The following is a 19230-nucleotide window of genomic DNA, read 5'->3' as shown; positions in this document are numbered from 1 at the left end:
CAATCGCCAAACATATAAATATCTGACTGACAAGTCATTTATTTACACTCAGTTTTCCCATCTAGCCTGCTCTCAGTGCTCATTAAACAGCCTGTCTAAATCTTTGCAGAGTGGCATGATGGGAAGGGAAATTGAGGAAGCCAAACCTTTGTTAGTGCAGGCCATCCATTTGAGATTATCAGCGAAGGCAGACTCCCGTCCAATTAAGTAAGGGAATATACGGACCTGGGAAGAGGAAGGGAGATATTAGCCGTCAGTCATTTGTAATCGCCTGAGATAGCCCCAAAGCCTGCTTGCTCAAAAGCTAATATCTGCAGTCATTAGTTTGCTTTTCATATTAGGATTATCTCTTTAGCATTAATAACCTAATAATAACCAAATAACCACTAGAGCTTTTTTTTTAATGATGCACTTAAATGTAATTGCAATTTTGAAATATTATGAGTAATAAAATATTCTTCAGTTCAATGGAAAAGAAACCAGGAACTAGATTGCGGCAATATTTTATATTAAACAAAACAACAACAACAACAACAACAACAACAACAACAGTAAGAAGCAGAAGAAGAAGAAAAAAGAAGTAGGAGAAGAAGAAAAAGAATGTTTAGACTGTTTTGTGTGCCTGTTACATTGACTGGTTGGTACTATCATTAAAAGTTAGATTTCTCCTCATTATACAATGTAATGCTGTTTTTACTCAATTCTCTGACAGTTCCCAATACGGGCACTTCCTCTTTTTATTACCAGGATATATTTTTTCTGACAATAAAAATAGATATTATTATAGTATTAGTGTAATTTTTCTTTGTCTGAGAAAGCTTTTTTTTGTGTGCTCTAACCAAAACATCAGTGCTTGGCTTAATGTATTTCAGTTACAGTTATTCCAAACAAACCTGTTTTAAGCATTAGGGAAAAAAGAGCACTGTAAAAAGCTGCAGCGGTCACTATATGCTTACTAGACAAAAGCCAGACACCAGACAAAGTACAGGGAGAAACAGCACTTAAAACCAAGGTAAATTGTACACTAGTATAAGTTGGCTTCCTATTTGAAACTCGTAATTCGAATGCCAGCATCATTCAAACACAACCTGTCAAAAGCGTTTTTTTGGACATATGTGGAATCTCCCAGATCACATTAATGCACACATCTCGAACCAAAAGTCCATGACAACTTGCAAATAATTATATTGAAACATCCCATAATACCTGCAACTCATTTGTACATTTTCTACAATAGAATTAACACCTGGCCTACCTGAATGTAGTAGCCCCTATGATCTGTTTGCATTCCTAAGAGCTGAAACGCTGCCTAAAATGGAGGCCTAAAATATCTGCAGCCTATTTGTCAGCTGTACATTTAAAAAAAAGATTCAGAAACATATTGGGTATTGGGTGTAACTCCAAATCCCAAAATGTATCATCCAGTGAAGAGACATAAAAATAAGTTGATGGAACATAAAGACTTGAGACATAAATGGTATTCATTCTACAGTATATAGTACAAAATGTATCATTATACCCAGTTTTTCAGTAAAGGATTTACTGACTGGAACTGTGTTTATGGGACCCCGAGACACAAAATTGACCTGTATGACCTTACATATGCATGTTTATCCAGCTTATTGTAACAAAAAAGTACATTTAGATGAATAAACGTTCCTTGGGTTAATAAGATGAGTATGTGGGGTAATAAGGGGAGTATTGTGTCTTGATAGGAACAGCATGTGAAAGTTTTTCATGTAAATGTATATTTAGATTACGGGGAACTACTTGAATTGATTCTTGAAAGTCTCTCAACCAGAAACACCTCTGCTCTCTGAGTGATCTTTGCACCTTGGAAAATCGTCGTTAATTTGATGCAGCACCAATCACACACTCAATCATGGACCCTTTATATATCTCATTCAGTCACACCACAAAGTATACGCTCGGTTACACTCTGTCCTGATGTTACTGAGCCTTATCTCTCTGTTTATTTGCCCTTCTGTGGTTTGTTTTTGACTCTGCCGGCTGTTTCCATATTTCTGTATTTTATCTACTGTTTGCTGATCACCTGAACTGTGCCTCGTTTTGACTTTTGTTATTGCCCTAAACATTTTGGATCTGTTCATCAACTGCTTCAACTGCTTTCGTAAAAGAAAGTCTTGTTAAACCCTGGATAATTAATTCTATGCATCAAGCAAGCCAACTGACCCAATCCACCTCAGATATCCGTGTCTGATCTTCAGATGTGTATGCATGTGTGTGTATATACAGGGTTAGGGTGATTTGAGTTGCCAATTTGTGAACCCTCATCTGTCTTGGTTACCGTTTGGGATCATCCGAGAACTATAGTACACACCAGTCTTCACTGTTAGTCTGGCTAACAAGGAATAAATGTGTACAAAAGCATACAAACACACACACACATTTTACCACTCATGCATAATGCATTATTGCCTCAGAGTTTGGTTGTGCTAGTTAGTTATCTGATAAGAAGTCATTTGAAAGATAATGACTTTGCTTTAAAGTGAAGATTAACATAATTTACATATTTGACCCAAATTTAAAGGTCAGAGCTTCTTTATTTATTCAATACTTTTATAAGAGCCGACACTTCTTACTCTTTCATATTTGATGGAACATAGGACTATGTACAATAAATTCAGCTAGTAATTAACTTGAACAATTGCAGTTTTTTGGGGTCACTGCAATAAATAAATAAATAACATCCCATATGTATCAATTCTTGGCTTGTCCTCAGCATTGTGAGCCCTTTTCCACATGTTCTGATTATGTTCAACTCTGTGCTTTGTTTCTTTACTTTGCCATGTGTCTTTTGTTTTGTTATGTCTTGTCTCTGCCCGTCTTGTTATTGGTTGTTCCCTGATTATGTCTCTGATTAATTTCAACTGTTCTGTGTTTTCTCCTTTGATTTGACAACATATTTTTACCCTCATGTGTCGTGTCCTCAATACGAAATTTTCAGTGTGGTATCCCCATGATAAGTCTGTACCCAGCCTTGTTTCAAGTTTTTGTGTTTCTCCTTCTCATTAAGCCATAGCCATAGCTCATTTCCTGTTTAGTTCTCTGTTGTCTGTTTTCTGTGTTCTCACCCTAGCCTATGACAATTTGTTTGCTGATCGCCTGACCTATGCCTGTTTTAGGCATAGGCAAATCTCAGACAACATTCATTATAGTCGCTGGTGTTAGTTGTTTGGTAACCAGGTTTCATCTCTATGAAGTCATGTCACGCAGGATTGGCTAGTTTGAGTCAAGTTTGTTTAACAAGTCTTTACAATTTATGCCTTAATAGTACATAAATTATATGTTGAATGTTGTTTAAGCACCAGTTAAGGCCAGCCATATCATCCCATTCTTTGAAACACAAGGATTTTTCAAGGTTGAAGCTAAGGGTTTATTGTTTCCGAAATACAGTTTGACTTGGATTCCTTTCTAACTGGAAAGCCTACTTGCAATGCAGAAGGAGCCCTTAAAAGCTATTAACCTTCTAGGTTTAACTAGTAAGTGTTCTTTTGGTGTTCCTTTCCACCAGTGGAACTTTTCAAACATTTTCAATCAAAACAAATGAATTATTTTATCGCCACAAGTCTAATATAAAATTAGTTAAAACAATGTTGGATTTCAGTTTAAGATTTTTTTAAACCTCTGTTTAGATAAGCATACACAAAATTTTAGTGGTTAAAGGAAGATCCTTCAAATTTTAGATGCTTGTGAACAAGCACTTGGGGGGGCATCTCAGAGAGATAGAAAGGGGGTTAGATATCACCATTTACTTTGAAGATAAGATGTGAAAAATGTTAAAAGGAAAAGGAAAATAACATAACAAATATAATAATAGGCTAGGTAAAAACAGAAATACTTGGAAGACTACAAATTCTTAAATCCTTGAGTGTCTACTTTCATATGAGACATTAACCACCACTGTGGAGTGTGAAATGACAAAAATATTTAATGCTGAAAATGGGCACAAACAAAACAGGCACAAATTCCATTTCTTTTAGCCATTTAAGGCCAGCCATATAATTATTTTTTAGATACACAGTGATTCTTCGAAGTTGAAGCTACGGATTCATTGGTGTATTTATAGAGATCCTTCAGTACATTTCTGATTAAAATTAAGTGATCTTCTAGGTTTAACTAGTAAGGATGAACATGGAGGAACCAAAAAAATCTCATCCAGAAGACAACAGAGGTAGAATGTACAAAGAAACATATAAACATATAAAAACTGTCCTTATTCAACACTGCACACTATCAACCTTTTAATTTATAACCGTGAGAGTTTAACAGATCTTCAATTTAACATTTTATGTCAATTGTACTTCAGAAACAATGCATTTTGTTGTTGCTTTTTTGGGTTGTTTTTTTTTCTGTTATATTTTTCTATGGTTAAGTAAAAAATATCTTTTATGCTCATTTAACTGTCCAGGGCACAGAAATGAAACCTCATTCATAGTATTGTATGAATTGTACACTGAGATGGATGTACACTTGAGTCCAGCGAGTCTAGGAAGAAATGGTTTAGATTCATTAGAATGAACTGGAATACAAGATTAGGAAGCTCCTTTTAAAGTCCCTTGCAAGAAATTATGTAGCGTGTATGTTAGCTTTGTGTTAGCTTTCATACAGACCGGGAAGATCCAACATGTGATCAGCCACAAAGTACACTGAAATTTGAACATCATTCTTAGTGAATATCTGCAATTGTTTGGACCAAGATATAATGCACTGATTATTTACTCTCAAAACAACATTTCTGCACTGAAATCTGAATTTCTGAAATCTTTCCTGCACTCTTTTTAAATCTATACTGGTGTATTAGTAACAGAAATGTGAAAAAATGAATGTGAAGGCAACAGTAACAGCAGAAATTATGAAGCTGAAAGGTTTCAATAGACAAATAGAGCCACATTCAGACACACAAACACACACACAAGCCTGCTGCAAGTGTGTGCATGTGTGTGTGTTTGTGTGTGACCTCCGTTACGACTTACTGACCCCTAGCCCCTCAGAGTGTTATATCCAGATGGGTTCTGTCTGCATCATTATGTCCTGTCCATGGGGAGGAGCTAACACTCAGACAAACACACAGGATTATGCAGCAGCAGGAAGTGCTGTAGGACACACAGAACAGCAGGGATTTCAAGGGAAAAGATGTTTCAAGATGTTCGTCAGATGAGACATATTCCATATTACAATGAAAGTTCAGGTAGGACTTAACCCTCAACTGTTGAACTATATAGAGTGGGAAATAAACTTTACACTACTACATGAATCAGGAAGTCAAGCGACCCAAAAGTCTCCTAAGCTATCAGGAATATAAGTTTAGGAAAATGTTTAGCAGAGAGCTCTGGTGGGGACAGTGGTATCTGATCAAGCAGGTCTCCATAGCTTTACAACAACCTGGTATCTCCCAAGTCCAAGTGGACAAGGACAAGTGCCAGCTGGTCCATGAAGAGGTGAGAACTGGGGTTGAGGATCTTCATGCAAGCCAGATGGTGAGGATATGTCAACAAGATGGGAACAGGCCCTAGATCAGAAGAGCTCCTGGTCCATGTTGTGGCAGGTCAAGCTTCTCTATTCCAATCCAAGTCTCTCTATTATGTCCTACCAAGTTCATCCAACCTCCTCAGTTGGGGAAAAGTTAACTCACCAGCATGTCCTTTGTGCCTAATTGGAACATGTTCTCAGCTGCTGTCTCAAAGCACTGGGCAAAGTTTGTGACTGCTGGCAGTATGACCAGGTGAGAAAGGCAGTTAACACCATTTGCAGCATCAGAAACCTGTCCAATTGCCCTCGTCAGAGCAGGAAAGAAGCCCCTAAAGGCAGCAGGAGGCCTTTTTAGGAGAAGCACATGACTGGCCAATGAGCATAGCCCTGGTGAAGCAGCTCTGATTCCCAGAAAACATCACAAAGCCCAGATATTTCAAACTCCTTTCAGCAAACATCAAAGCAGAGAGTCATGCTGGAGTTTTCAGTGTCCAGAAAGGAAAGGATGGAGGAGGCCAATGAAAGAAAGTGACCCAAGTATGTACACCTGGTGGAAGAATGCCCCAGAATGAGGGTGGAGAACAAGGTGCAAGCCCATCGAGATGGGCTGTAGAGGCTTTGAAGTTTAGTCCCTGTGTAGAGTTTACAGCCTCCTGGACATCTAAGATGTATACATGAGGAGGGCCGTCAAAACCACCCCAGATACAGAAGAAAAGGCATATAGATATCTGTGGATCAAATGCTATATGGACAAAAGTCAGGGCCTGATTACTCCCACCTTGTCAAGGGTGTCAGTGGTATAATGATCCAATCAAATTTTAGATAGAGGTGAGGTGTGGGCATGTGTTCTGCATTACTTTGGATTTTATTTTCAATCTTCATCTTTACATTATTTTTCCACGAGCCTTAGCCTCAGTTTCCAGATGTGGTTTGGCTGTCTTTAGGCAAAGAATAAAGGCCTACCATTTCACTTAACACTTGAAAATGTGTTTTTAAATAATTAAAGAGAATACAAAGTACTTCTGTAAATTGCTCAGGATACCATACATGTCATTTTTCTCTGCTATAGCCTATTTGTATCAAGGATTGAAATGTGTGCATTTTGACTTGCCTTTCTGCTTAGCATGATTGTAAAGAGTGGTTGGTTATTTGAGTTATTTTCAGGTTCCTGTCAGGAGTCTGGCCATTCTTCTCTGATCTCTTTCATCAACAAAGTCTTCCACTCACAGTGGATATTTTTATGGGGTTTTTTTCTCTTTCTCTATGAACTCTAGAGATTGTTGTGTGTGTGTGTGTGTGTGTGTGTGTGTGTCTGAAATACTCAAACCAGCCATATATGAAGGATATTATAGGCTCCAGATCCACTTCAACCCTGACCAGGATAAAACAGTTAATAAAGATGAATTAATAAATAAATTGCTCCATGTCCACAGGCCTTAATACTTAATAATCTATTCTACAATTTTTTTGCTTTCAGCTTGTCAATTCTCCTCCAATTAACTATCTTTAATGAATGTTAGAACTTTAAATTAATGCCATGATCTTCTTAAAGGTGTAAGCTTACCCACTTAAGCTGAACAATCAACAGATTTTTCACGATGTCCTCAAAAGCAAAATCTGCTCATCTCAAGTCATTAAAGTTACAAACCATTTCCTGAGTAAAATCTCTCTCTCTCTCTCTCGCTCTCGTTCTCTCTTTCTCTCTCTCTCTTTCTCTCTCTCTCTCTCTCGGTGGCACTGAGCCCTGCTGCCTACTGCCTACATTTGCGAGGATCTATGAAATTATGCGCTGGTGTAATATGATGTCTCACGTGGGCAGCATTATTGAGACAATATAACATGTTCAACTGCAGAAAAAAGAATTCCTAAATCTCAGAGATAATAATGTTGAGCAATCCGTCTACTTCGATTGTCCTACGTTTAGTACTCTTACTCTAATAACATTAAATGTGTACTTACTACAAAGACTAGACTACACCTACTAATTTCAGTAGCACAATTTCTGAAGCGTTTCTTTTCTAACACAGAAGTAATTAAAATGAATGCACGTGAAATGAAAGGAAGATTGAGAACAGGAAAAAAAAAAAAATTCTTTACTGCATATGGGCGTGTTTGCATAGAGCGTGCTGGAAGTCTGTAATCATTAGCACAGACGTGCCATTAGCAGTGAGCTAGCGTAGATAATAGCCACAGGTGTGAGGGGAGGGGAAAGGTACAAGGCAGAAAGAAAAAGAATGAAATCAATTAGAAAATATTTTCAGATTTATATATATATATATGAGACACGACAACATTAATAACTACATAACCTCAAAAAAAATCAGACAAAATGGATGAACTTGAAAAAAAAAAAACAACATTCACTGTCCACTTTAGTAGGAACACCTGCACATTTACAGCTACACATGCTGTATCGGCATCACACAATTGACTACACATAAATGCACAATAATCACACTCTCTGCTGTCACCCAAATGAGGATGGGTTCCCTTTTGAGTCTGGTTCCTCTCAAGGTTTCTTCCTCATACCATCTAAGGGAGTTTTTCCTTGCCACAGTCGTCTCAGTCACCTCAGGCTTGCTCACTTGGGATAACATCTAGGACTGTTTGTTTATATGTTTGTTGTTTTCTTATGTTGTTTCTCATGTAAAGCTGCTTTGAGACAATGCTCTTTGTTAAACGTGCTATACAAATAAAATTGAATTGAATTAAATTGAATTTATGCAGATATCCAATCAGCCAATCATGTGTCATCAGCACAGTGTATAAAATCATGCAGACAGAAGTCAAGAGCTTAAAGTTAAAGTTCACAATAAAACATCAGAATACAGAATTAGTGTGATCTATGTGACCGCATGGTTGTTGGTGCTAGATGGGCTGCTGTGAGTATTTCAAAAACTACTGATATCCTGAGATTTTCACACACGTCAGTTTCTAGAGTTTCTTCTTCTTTTTTTTACTTCTGTATATAGTGCATTTACTGTGTACTTCCTATGTATGTCTGCACTATCATGTTTGTGTGCACTGAGTCTGGACTTTCTACTACACAGCTCTTGTCGCTAAGTTAAGTTAGCACATACCTTTGTGATTACAGAAACAAAGCGAGGTCTCAATAACAAGTCTAGGTGAATAATCAAGACCTGTTTTACTTTACATTACACTTGTAAATAATACCTCCACATCCTAATCTCATATTCATCATCATTCCGAATACAAAAGATTATATACAAAAGATTTCAGTTGTAAAAGGTATACACTAATACATATTTACAACTATATCATTATTGTATACACTAGATTGATATTGTTTCAATCAGAAAGAAAATCTTATTGGGGGAAAAAGGCATTTTGTACAAATGTAATTAGCCTCCACTTGAAAGAAAATATCCTGTCAATTCACAATACATCTACAAAACACTAAAGCTGATAGACATGGATGTCTATCAGCTATGACATACTTCTGTAATTCATCTATATCAATATAGCAATAAACAGGTACAAAATCGTAAACACATCAACACTTATAAATAAGGCTTAAGCTAAGTCTGAAAAAGCATCACATACAAGGACTTTATGTTGTCCTGTATATACAGTACATTTTGTAGGATTTGCCCTGGCTATCGAGATCTATAAAAAAAAGAGAAAAAATCTTCTTTACAGCTTTTGTATAGAATCGCTCCCTGATATGAAACGTCAAAGCATAATACCTCATTTTTTATTTTACACTATGCACCCTATATTTTTCTGTAAAATATTTTTAAATAAAAAAAAATGGGTTGTTGAGCAGAAGATCAGGGTTCACTGCCAAGCTGCCACTGCTGGGCCCTTGACAAGCAATCAACCCACAGTGTGTGTGTGTGTGTGTGTGTGAAAAATGGAGATGTATAGGATGGGCACTCAGGCAGTTCTAGGGACTATGCCCCTACATACATTTAAGAGCCGGTTCTTTTCAGACATCTGCACACATTTACACAAACACACATCCATCAACAGACAATAAAGTGACTTATGTATTCTAATGGAAAGAGCCAGAGGGGCTACAGAGAAACTGCTTTCTTGTCCTTTACTTAATACATTTGCTCATAGCAACAACTCATGAAAGTGATATATCTATTTCCTTTTTACAGAAAGCGACTAACAATTCATAAACCTTTAACAATATTGTGTATATTAAGCATTAACATGATCTGGCATTACATACAACATTACCATTTCACAGCTATAAAGGACTTCAGATTCAGACTGTTCGGTTGTTGGAATAAATTTTTAATTTAAAGCTTGTTCAGAGAGAAGAAACCTGTCCTATGAAGATAAGCCACCCAACATTTATTGCATGATCTCTATATACATGTTTCTATTCAGTATATTCAGTTCAGAAATTGACAAATGTAAGAAAATAAAATTTATGAATGAATCATGAATGAATGAAAGAAAAGACAAAAAAAAAAAAAAAAATCACCATGGCTAAGCAATTTCTAGTTGATAAAAAGAGTGCTGTTTGAAATGCATTTTCGATTCCTGACAAATTGCTAGCTTTTGTGTGTTAGAAAGAATAACCAAAAATGATTTAAAAATAAAACATCGATAATATGTCTGTTAATTATTTAATGTTCTGTCTGGATCGATATTGCCCACCTCTACTAATATTTTCAGTTAATAAAACTCTAAAATCGAACAAAAATTTTGTATGACGAATAATATGTTCAGTTACTGTATTTCAACCTAGAAATAACTGAATGAAAAAAAGAAATTTGATTAATAAATGTTTTTTACCTTTATTGTTCCTTATATGATTCTATTTTTTTTGAGTACTGAAAACTGAAAAGAAGATAAACCAACACTATTGGTCCAATTTACATCTGTATTACTAAAAACTGCTGATCGTGATAATTGATGATTACAACTGATGATCACGGATCACTTGCTATGTATTTAACAGAATAGACTGACTGTTTACTGACCACTGGATCAAATATGGCACGGATCATCTTAAGCCATTAGACCGAATAACGAAGTTAAATTTTCCAGCGTCTCCATCACTCCAGCTTCAATCCCAAAAACCCAGCAAGCGTTCCAAAACTAAGATGCCAGCTTGCCAGGTCTGTGCAGAGAAGAGCGTTGCCATGGTGACAGTACCAAAGGTGCTGATGATAAATGCCTGTTGTGAGAGTAGATGCCCTCCAACCGGGTCAGCAGTACTAACCTGTCCTAACCTACCAACCTTTGAGTTTCACCAAAATGTGAAACTCTAAGAAGAGTCACCGGAGAGAGGATTTCATACAGCACTTCTAAATCCAAATTCTAAAAAATATACACTTTTTTTTTGGTGTAGACTTGTGATAAATGGAGTGAGTTCAGTGCTTATCATGGTGTGTGCACTTGATAAGAGAGAAGCACAAAAACGCAAATATGTAATAGAAACCCGCAGAAAGTAATTGTTGCCATAATCCCGGATATAACTGTACATTAGTAAAGTTAATGTGCACCATTAAGTTTGTTGCAAAGCACTGAATAAAAACAGCAAGTTAAATATATTCATTTAGAATCTTTAATACACATGAAAAGTGCTAGGTTTCATGTAAATGCAAAAAAATGAATAAATAGATAAATAAATAATATTGATTAGGATGTGATTGTACTGTATCTTTAGGCGTACGTCTTCAATCATTCTTTTTTCTTTTCAATCTTTCATGGTCAAGTGCAAACTTATTCAAATATTTGCATTCCTCATATCCTTCATTTCAAAAAAATATGCATTTCACTAAACTCACTGAAGAACAACTATCCATCATTTCTGCCTTAATCTGCTTGATACAGTAGGCAGGAACATACAGGCTATGATAATCTATTAAAAAAAAAAAGAAAGAAAAGAAAAGAACAAATCTGAATTTCCTGGGTTTTGAATACGATTTTATCATATCACCTCCACAGGGATCTCAGAATCATGGGCATCGTGGAAAAACATTAACTATGGTATATTTCAGAAGAGCAGTGACTCCACGACGGAAAGAGAGCAGAAAGAGGAACATTAAATGTGCAACACATGGCCAGATAATAGCGGTGCAGTTTGTCAGCAGGCCACATGGGAACACATTATGTGCAAAGCACAAGGAGGAAACATTAATGATGAGGCGCCAGGGGGAAACTTTAACAGTGAAGCGCAAATGGGTGAGAGTTTGTGGGGGGGGTGTTGAGGGTATAAGAAGTGTAGTGCACAGTGGGAGAACATTAGCAGCGTATTGGCACTCGATGGAAAAGGACCTGGCCGTGATTTAGGTCATAAGCACACACACATCCACACAGCATGCAGCTTCAGGCTTTACTGAGGATCTGTTAAGCACATCACTGCTGGGACAAACTGATCATTTCATGCGTGTGTGACATCATCATGCCACACACTCAGATGCATCCAAAGCCCTTTTCAATTCAGGTGCATTGAACATGAGTACAGCTCTTATAAATAGTAATCAAACCCCCAACCCTATGTGAGGCAAACATGCTAACCAGTAAGCCATCGTGCCTTTGGGAAATAGGCAATTTTGGGAATTGGTCATGTCTCATTTTCCAAAAAAAATATAATAATAATAAATCAAAATAGAGCATGTGTGCAATATTCTCATGCTGTGTGCACTAATTAGGAAAGAAGCAAACAGACATATTTTAGGATGTGTGGCATCATCTAATATTGCACACTGCTGAATGTGTTCTCCGCTTAAAAATAAATAAATAAATAAATAAAATAAAATAAAATTACCTTTCTGTCTGGTGAGTTGTATTTGTCAAAGATGGTGTCGTACATGTCCACTGCTCCGTCCGTCACCAGCATGATGGCTTGACTGCACACACTTCCACGACCTGTTTCATTAAACTGAACACACACACACACTTATTTTCATTTCACTCTTTTCATTTATTCCTTTTCAAAGTTCATGCTCTTAATATAACACAGAAGTATATTAATAGAAACCATCAGAAGAACCTGAATCTGCCATGTTAATCAATCATTTTATTTCTCTATTGTCAAATCAGAAAAAATGCATAAATAAAACACAAACACCTTCATGGATTAAATACCAGCACTGCTATTGGCTATTTAAAGAGAAGCCATTAACTGCCATGGCAACCTCACACTGTTGTGCATCCCAGAGTGCACTTCAGTGCTGCCTTGTTGTCTAGAGGGAATTCTCATTAATCACTCCATCCATTAACTCACATTAAGGTCAAAGATGTTTGTTTGCTAGCTGATTTTTGTATAATCAATCAGCCATGTAAGCCTTTATCAAGCCAACCTGAATTGATTTGCCATAATTAAACATACACATGCTAGGTTAATTACCTGAACGACTAACGGAAGCTGTGTGTTGAAAGTTAAATGTTCTTATGGAACTTTATTAGTGTTAAAGGCGAAAGTTGGTAATGAAAAGAATGCTGCATAAAAGATGATTCGTTATTAGTTTACATTTATGGTGTATAGCAGACACTCTTATCCAGAGCGACTTACTTTTATCTCATTTATAGAACTGAGCAGTTGAGAGTTAAGGTCCAGCAGTGGCAGCTTGGCGGTCCTGGGATTTCCAATCATCAGTCCAATGTCTTAACCACTGAGCTACTGCTTGCTACCACTAGTTAGGTCTTTTCCTATGTAGTTAATGCTTGTAGATAGTAAATATTGCACGAACAAGCCACTAATTCATACATTCATACTAAAATCTGTAAACGTGACAACCAATGTGTATACTGTAATCTTATAATTATGGGACACAAAAAAAAAAAAAACAATAAATAAAGGTCCTCCTATTGTACTTGGGGTCAAACATTTTAAAATACTCTATAATCACATTTTTTTATTCATTTGTATTTATGATCATTTATGAAGTTAATAACTTCAGCCATTTTTAATATTTGAGGAGATTGCAGTGTGAACACTGTTACTAAAGGGCATTCTGATATAAAAATAGTATAGTACAGAAATAGTAAAGCAGCTACATCTTGAACATAATGTCATTTTTTTGGCTGAGAATATCTAAATAAGATCTGTAGATTAGAAGAAATGAATAATGTCAGTATAATGATAGAGGGTTTTTTCGTAATTGATGTATTTTTTTTCTGTAAATCATGATATGAATGTATCAATATGACAAACTGTAATAAACGCAACAAATATTTATTTTGTGTGTGTGTGTGATTCTGTTTTTACTCACATTATTGAGGAGCTCAAAGGCCTCAGTTAGAGCGTTATCCAGCATCCCTATACCATTAGCAAATAGTTTGTCAAGGTGTTCACGGAAATGCTGCAGACAAAAGAATAAAGAAGAAATAAAATAAGTTTAAGTTTCTTTTTTCTACATCTGTTCAACAAATACTAATCATCATACCACTGACATTCAAGACTCAGAAACTCTAATGACCTTTTTTAAGTGACCAACAATTTTTAAAATGTTATTTAACAGATAAAAGTTGATTTTAAATTGATTTGACAGTGCACACACTACCCCATAGAGTTTAGATTGGACCTAGTGGTCAAAATTGGAACTACATCAAGCATTAATAGAGGTCCATAGCAGCTAGATTTGCACTGCCCTATGCTCTATGAACACTTTCAGGAGTACTCTAAAAATGTTATAAATAGCTAGTAGCCTATAGCATCTGGCTTTTTTTTGTTTGTTTGAGGCTATGTTAAAATCTATGTTCATGAGCTGCTGCTGGGATAGTCAATACTATTCCAATATCAGCAGTGACTGGTTGTTGTGGTAGCAGAGCGGAAAACCTAAGAACATTTTCAATTGTTCATCTACAAATGAATAAATATAAATGAATGGAAATAAACAATACTTTCATTTTTGTACTAGACCTATGGCAATCAGTTTGCGATGAATAACTGTGCAATTCCTGTTAATTTACTTGGCATCTTCTGCAATTTACTTGTTAATGGCAATACAGTAAGAGCATTTATTATTTAATTGATTATTTCTTCAGGAAGTAAAGTAACCTGTACGTGTTCCTTGTAACATGAGTGACAATGGTAAGTCATATTGTGTTCTTCCTGCATGTTTGTGATGACATAATTTGAAAACCAGTGCACCAGTGTTCGATGCTGAATGTAGAATGAGCCTGAAACCACACCAATGCTGCAGGGACACCGGGAACAAGGATTTTTTGTAAACATGGCACCTTGTATTGCATACATATGTTATTACAAGTGAATGAACGCAATGAATGAAAACTTACAAACTGAAATAGTAGATTAACAAAACTCCCAATATTCACTTCCAAGCTGTCATATTTTCTGTGTGTGTGTGTGTGTGTGTGTGTGTAATGGAGGCTAAAGACCCAATGGACCTCATCTGTGTGTCTTATTATTAAAGACAGCCTCAAGGGAAGCAGTGAAATGGCGTTAATCTAAATAAACCGCACTGTTTGTCTCAGTGGGGTCACACACACACACACACATACTCTTTCTCTCTCTGCTTCACCTACATCCAGACCACATGACACCTCTCTTTCGCTGGGTTTTCTGAAAAACACACACTTTATAATTAAAATGTCTACAGGCATTTTCCATTACACACCCTGTTCCATTTTCTTATTAACAAGTTTTCAATGAACATGCGTGCATGTACGTTTGTGTGTGTGTGTGTGTGTGTGTGTGTGCGCGAGTGGGAGAGAGAGAGAGAGAGAGAGAGAGAGAGAGAGAGAGAGGAGAAAGATGAAGGGTTCTTATTCTTCTCTTTGATTGCATCAATAAGGATAGACAAGTCACTTAAAAAAAGCAACTTGGTGTCATGTTGCACCCATGGCACTGCTTTCAGGGACATGAGTCTCTCTTTCACTCATTTATGAAATTCACAAAATCAACTTCAAAGAAGCATGAAGTTGCACCAGCTAGTGAACAGAACCAATTTATTTTAGATTACCTAATGTTGAATAGCTCAGAAGCAAGAGTTACAGTATATGTATATGTGTATATGTCTTTTTTTATTCACTACTCATTATATTTCTGTATATATATACACTGCTTCAAAAATTGTAAGTAACACTTTGATAACACATCAGATCTCAATAGGGAAAAATTTCATGTGGATATCTATACTGATATGGACTGGGTAATGTGTTAGGAACGAAAGGATGCCACATCGTTTGATGGAAATGAAAACTATCAACCTACAGAGGGCTCAATTCAAAGACAACCCCAAAATCAAAGTGAAAAAATTATGCAGCAGGCTAGTCCATTTTGCTGAAATTTCATTGCAGCAACTCAAAATGGTACTCAGTAGTTTGTATGGCCCCCACATGCTTGTATGCATGCCTGACAATGTCGGGACATGCTCCTAATTAGACGATGGGTGGTGTCCTGGGGTATTTCCTCCCAGATCTGGACCAGGGCTCCACTGAGCTCCTGGACAGTCTGTGGTACAACCTGGCGGAGTCAAATGGACCGAAACAAAATATCCCTCAGGTGTTCTATTGGGTATAGGTGAGGCGAGGGTGGGGGCCATTCAGTGGTATCAATTCCTTCAGCCTCCAGGAACTGCCTGCATACTCTCACCACATGAGGCGCGGCATTGTTGTGCACCAGGAGGAACCCAGGACCCACTGCACCAGCGTACGCTCTGACAATCGGTCCAAGGATTTTATCCCGATACCTAATGGGAGTCAGGGTGCCATTGTCTAGCCTGTAGAGGTCTGTGCATCCCTCCATGGATATGCCTCCCCAGACCAGTGACCCACCACCAAACCGGTCATGCTGAACAATGTTACAGTCAGCATAACGTTCTCCATGGCTTCTCCAGATCCTTTCACATCTGTCACATGTGCTCAGGGTGAACCTGCTCTCATTTGTGAAAAGCACAGGGTGCCAGTGGTGGACCTGCCAAGTCTAGTGTTCAATGACAAATGCCAGTCGAGGTCCACAGTGCCAGGGAGTGAGCACAGGGCCCACTAGAGGACGTTCGGCCCTCAGGCCATGAATTTCTGATTTCTGATTGTTTGGTCAGAGACATTCACACAATTTTGTAGGGCTCATCCTGTTCTTCCTTGCACAAAGCAGAAACCGGTTCTGCTGATGGGTTAAGGACCTTCTACGGCCCTGTCCAGTTCTCCTAGAGAAAATGCCTGTCTCCTGGAATCTCCTCCATGCACTTGAGACTGTGCTGAGAGACACAGCAAACCTTCTGGCAATGGCACATGTTAATGTGCCATCCTGGAGGAGTTGGACTGCCTGTGCAGTCTCTGTAGGGTCCAGGTATTGCCTCATGCTACACTGAACCTAGCCAAATGCAAAAGTGAAAAACAGTCAGAAAAGATGAGTAGGGAAAAAATGTCAGTGGCCTCCACCTGTAAAATCATTCCTGTTTTGAAACATTCTCATTGTTGCCCATCTAGTGCAAATCTTGTTAATTTCATTAACAACACCAGAGCAGCTGAAACTGTTATATATATATATAATGTATGTATACAGCTCTGGAAAAAAATAAGAGACCACTGCCCAATCTCCAGATTTGAACCCTATTGAAAACCTCTGGAATGTCATGAAGAGGAAGATGGATGATCACAAACCATCAAGCAAAGCTGAGCTTTTTGCTTTTTTGCAAAAAGAGTGGTATAAAGTTCCCCAACAGCAATGTGAAAAACTGGTGGAGAGCATGGAGCTAAATCACATGCAAATTGAGGTTATTCCACCAAATACTGATTTCTTAATGTTATTTAGCCAAAAAATTAACAATTTGTTTACAGATTATTTGCATTTTTGTTTTATTTGAGTTATTAAAGCTCTGCAAATACTGCATGATCTTAGGTTATATTGATGTGTTGTCATCTCCTTTAAATATACACTCTAAATAACAATAGTTATATTTTGAATTTAGGAGAAATATTGTCAGCAGTTCACAAAAATGAAACAAAACTGTTCATCTCACCAATACATGAACCTGTAAGAAAAAAACATAAGAAACTCATTATTTTGCAGTGGTCTTTTATCTTTTTCCAGAGCTGTATATAGATTACATTATATTGCATTTTATTTCAGGATGCTGGTAATTATACAGTTTAGAATTTGTATGACAGTATTTCTGATTGTTTTTGATTTAGTGATTAGTTACAATTAGTTACATTAGGTGATTATTACTAGGTATTATTAGGTGATTAACACTCACACTAGCACAGCTGCTTCATATTTTCTCCCCTTTGTTACTCTACGTATTTAAACACTTCATTCACATACGTTATTTGTGCGCTTTTCTCAGACTTTCATGTAAGGTTTGAGTTTTGCCTTTTCTGTTTATGTTAAGGTTAAATCTGGCACATACACCTGCTCGACTATGCTTTGTGACAAAGAATCAGTTTGTTTAGTCTTTATATAGCATATGACAGGAGTTTCTTTAAAGAGGTTTGTTTGTGATTGTCTCTTGCTATAAATAATAGCTTAAGATATTCACAGTCATTATTAAGATATTTAAAGGTGTTAGAATAAAGGCAAAGTCCTGAGGTAACTCTGAATGGTCACAAAGTACACTAAAACACTACATTAAATGAACTTGTCCTTCAAGTGATAACGATGTATCTACATTTTGTATTTTTATTTTTTTATTTTTTTTTGTGATATTGCAGCCCATTCATAGATCCTATTATAACCAAAAATAAAAAAATAAAAACAAATAAATAAATAAAATGAATTACTAATAGGAGTTCTCCTGACACTATATGCTTTCCGCTTTTCTTTTTTAGTTTATATTGCACCTAGTTGACGAAAAAGCATAAATGGGAACTACATCAAGTGCTAATAGAGCTTACCAGGGGCAGGATTTGCACTGCCTCAAGCTCTATGAACATTTTCAGAGGAGCGGATAGAATAGTTAATGAAGGGTGAAGCGGTTCCAGATTGGACTAAAATTAAAAGCATAAAAAGTTTTGTCTTTTAAGGACAAAACTGCAATTATCTGAATTGTCAACATGTAATACCATGGCCTTTAAAAAAACTTAAGTGAACACTAAATGCAGCACAAGATGGGAAAGTTCCTCATGTTCCAGTCAGCAGGTACATTCTTTCAGTGACTGAATGCCTGCTGCTTCTCCTCCCTTTGCCTATTGTTCTCTATTTATTTTAACTCCCATCCGGTAATACTGCACAGGAGCCAAACTGAGTTGAACCTGCTGCGATTAAAATCACACGTCAGTGTAGCCCAGCGAAACTAATCTACAGGAAGTGATAGAGCTTGTTAGTATTTTGTTTTGTTGGAGTTTGGTTCTAGCTGAAAGCATTCAGACTGCGAATGTGATTATACTGCCAGCAGTGCACTGTAAGTAAGGAGAAGGCAAATGCTAAATAGCTGTCTCAGAAAATTAGACTATTATATGTCACAACTTATGCAAATATAATTTGTTCCTGTTTAGCTAAGCAGCTTGATTCAACTTTACAGCCTGAAATCATAAAGGTTTGTCACGTATGTTACGTATAAAAAGGTCTGATATCATCAATAAAGTATGCTAAGTATTGCTCAAGAAATTACCCAAAATACTGATAATTAACCTTTGATTCAAATTTTATGAAGCTTTGTATAAAACACATTCTCTGATGATATTTATAGCTGTAATTTTGGAGGAATTGGGCACAATCTTGTAACTACTCCTGCTTTTTACTGAGCCTGTTTGTTCATGTTTGTTATACGGAGCCATGATTTTTGAGACTAGCATTTGACGAACTAAAAAGGGGACAAAACAACTGTTTGGTCATCATAACAG

At 36.8% G+C, this 19230-nt stretch overlaps 1 protein-coding gene across 7 annotated transcripts in view; it reads right to left on the bottom strand.

Moving 5' to 3' along the window:
• Nucleotides 1-19230, bottom strand: part of cacna2d3a (calcium channel, voltage-dependent, alpha 2/delta subunit 3a) — a 199344-nt gene that overhangs the window by 81087 nt on the left and 99027 nt on the right. For all 7 annotated transcript variants that reach the window (XM_058390454.1, XM_058390456.1, XM_058390455.1 and 4 more), the window contains 3 exons: nt 13695-13784; nt 12248-12361; nt 147-225 (listed from right to left, as the gene is read on the bottom strand). In XM_058390454.1, coding sequence (XP_058246437.1) covers nt 147-225; nt 12248-12361; nt 13695-13784 — 283 coding nt within the window. The remainder of the gene's footprint in view (nt 1-146; nt 226-12247; nt 12362-13694; nt 13785-19230) is intronic.

This window comes from Hemibagrus wyckioides, linkage group LG05, assembly GCF_019097595.1.
Source record: "Hemibagrus wyckioides isolate EC202008001 linkage group LG05, SWU_Hwy_1.0, whole genome shotgun sequence".
Taxonomy (NCBI): Eukaryota; Metazoa; Chordata; class Actinopteri; order Siluriformes; family Bagridae; genus Hemibagrus; species Hemibagrus wyckioides.
The sequence above is the reverse complement of the archived record's forward strand: the minus strand, read 5'-3'. Positions and strand labels throughout refer to the sequence as shown.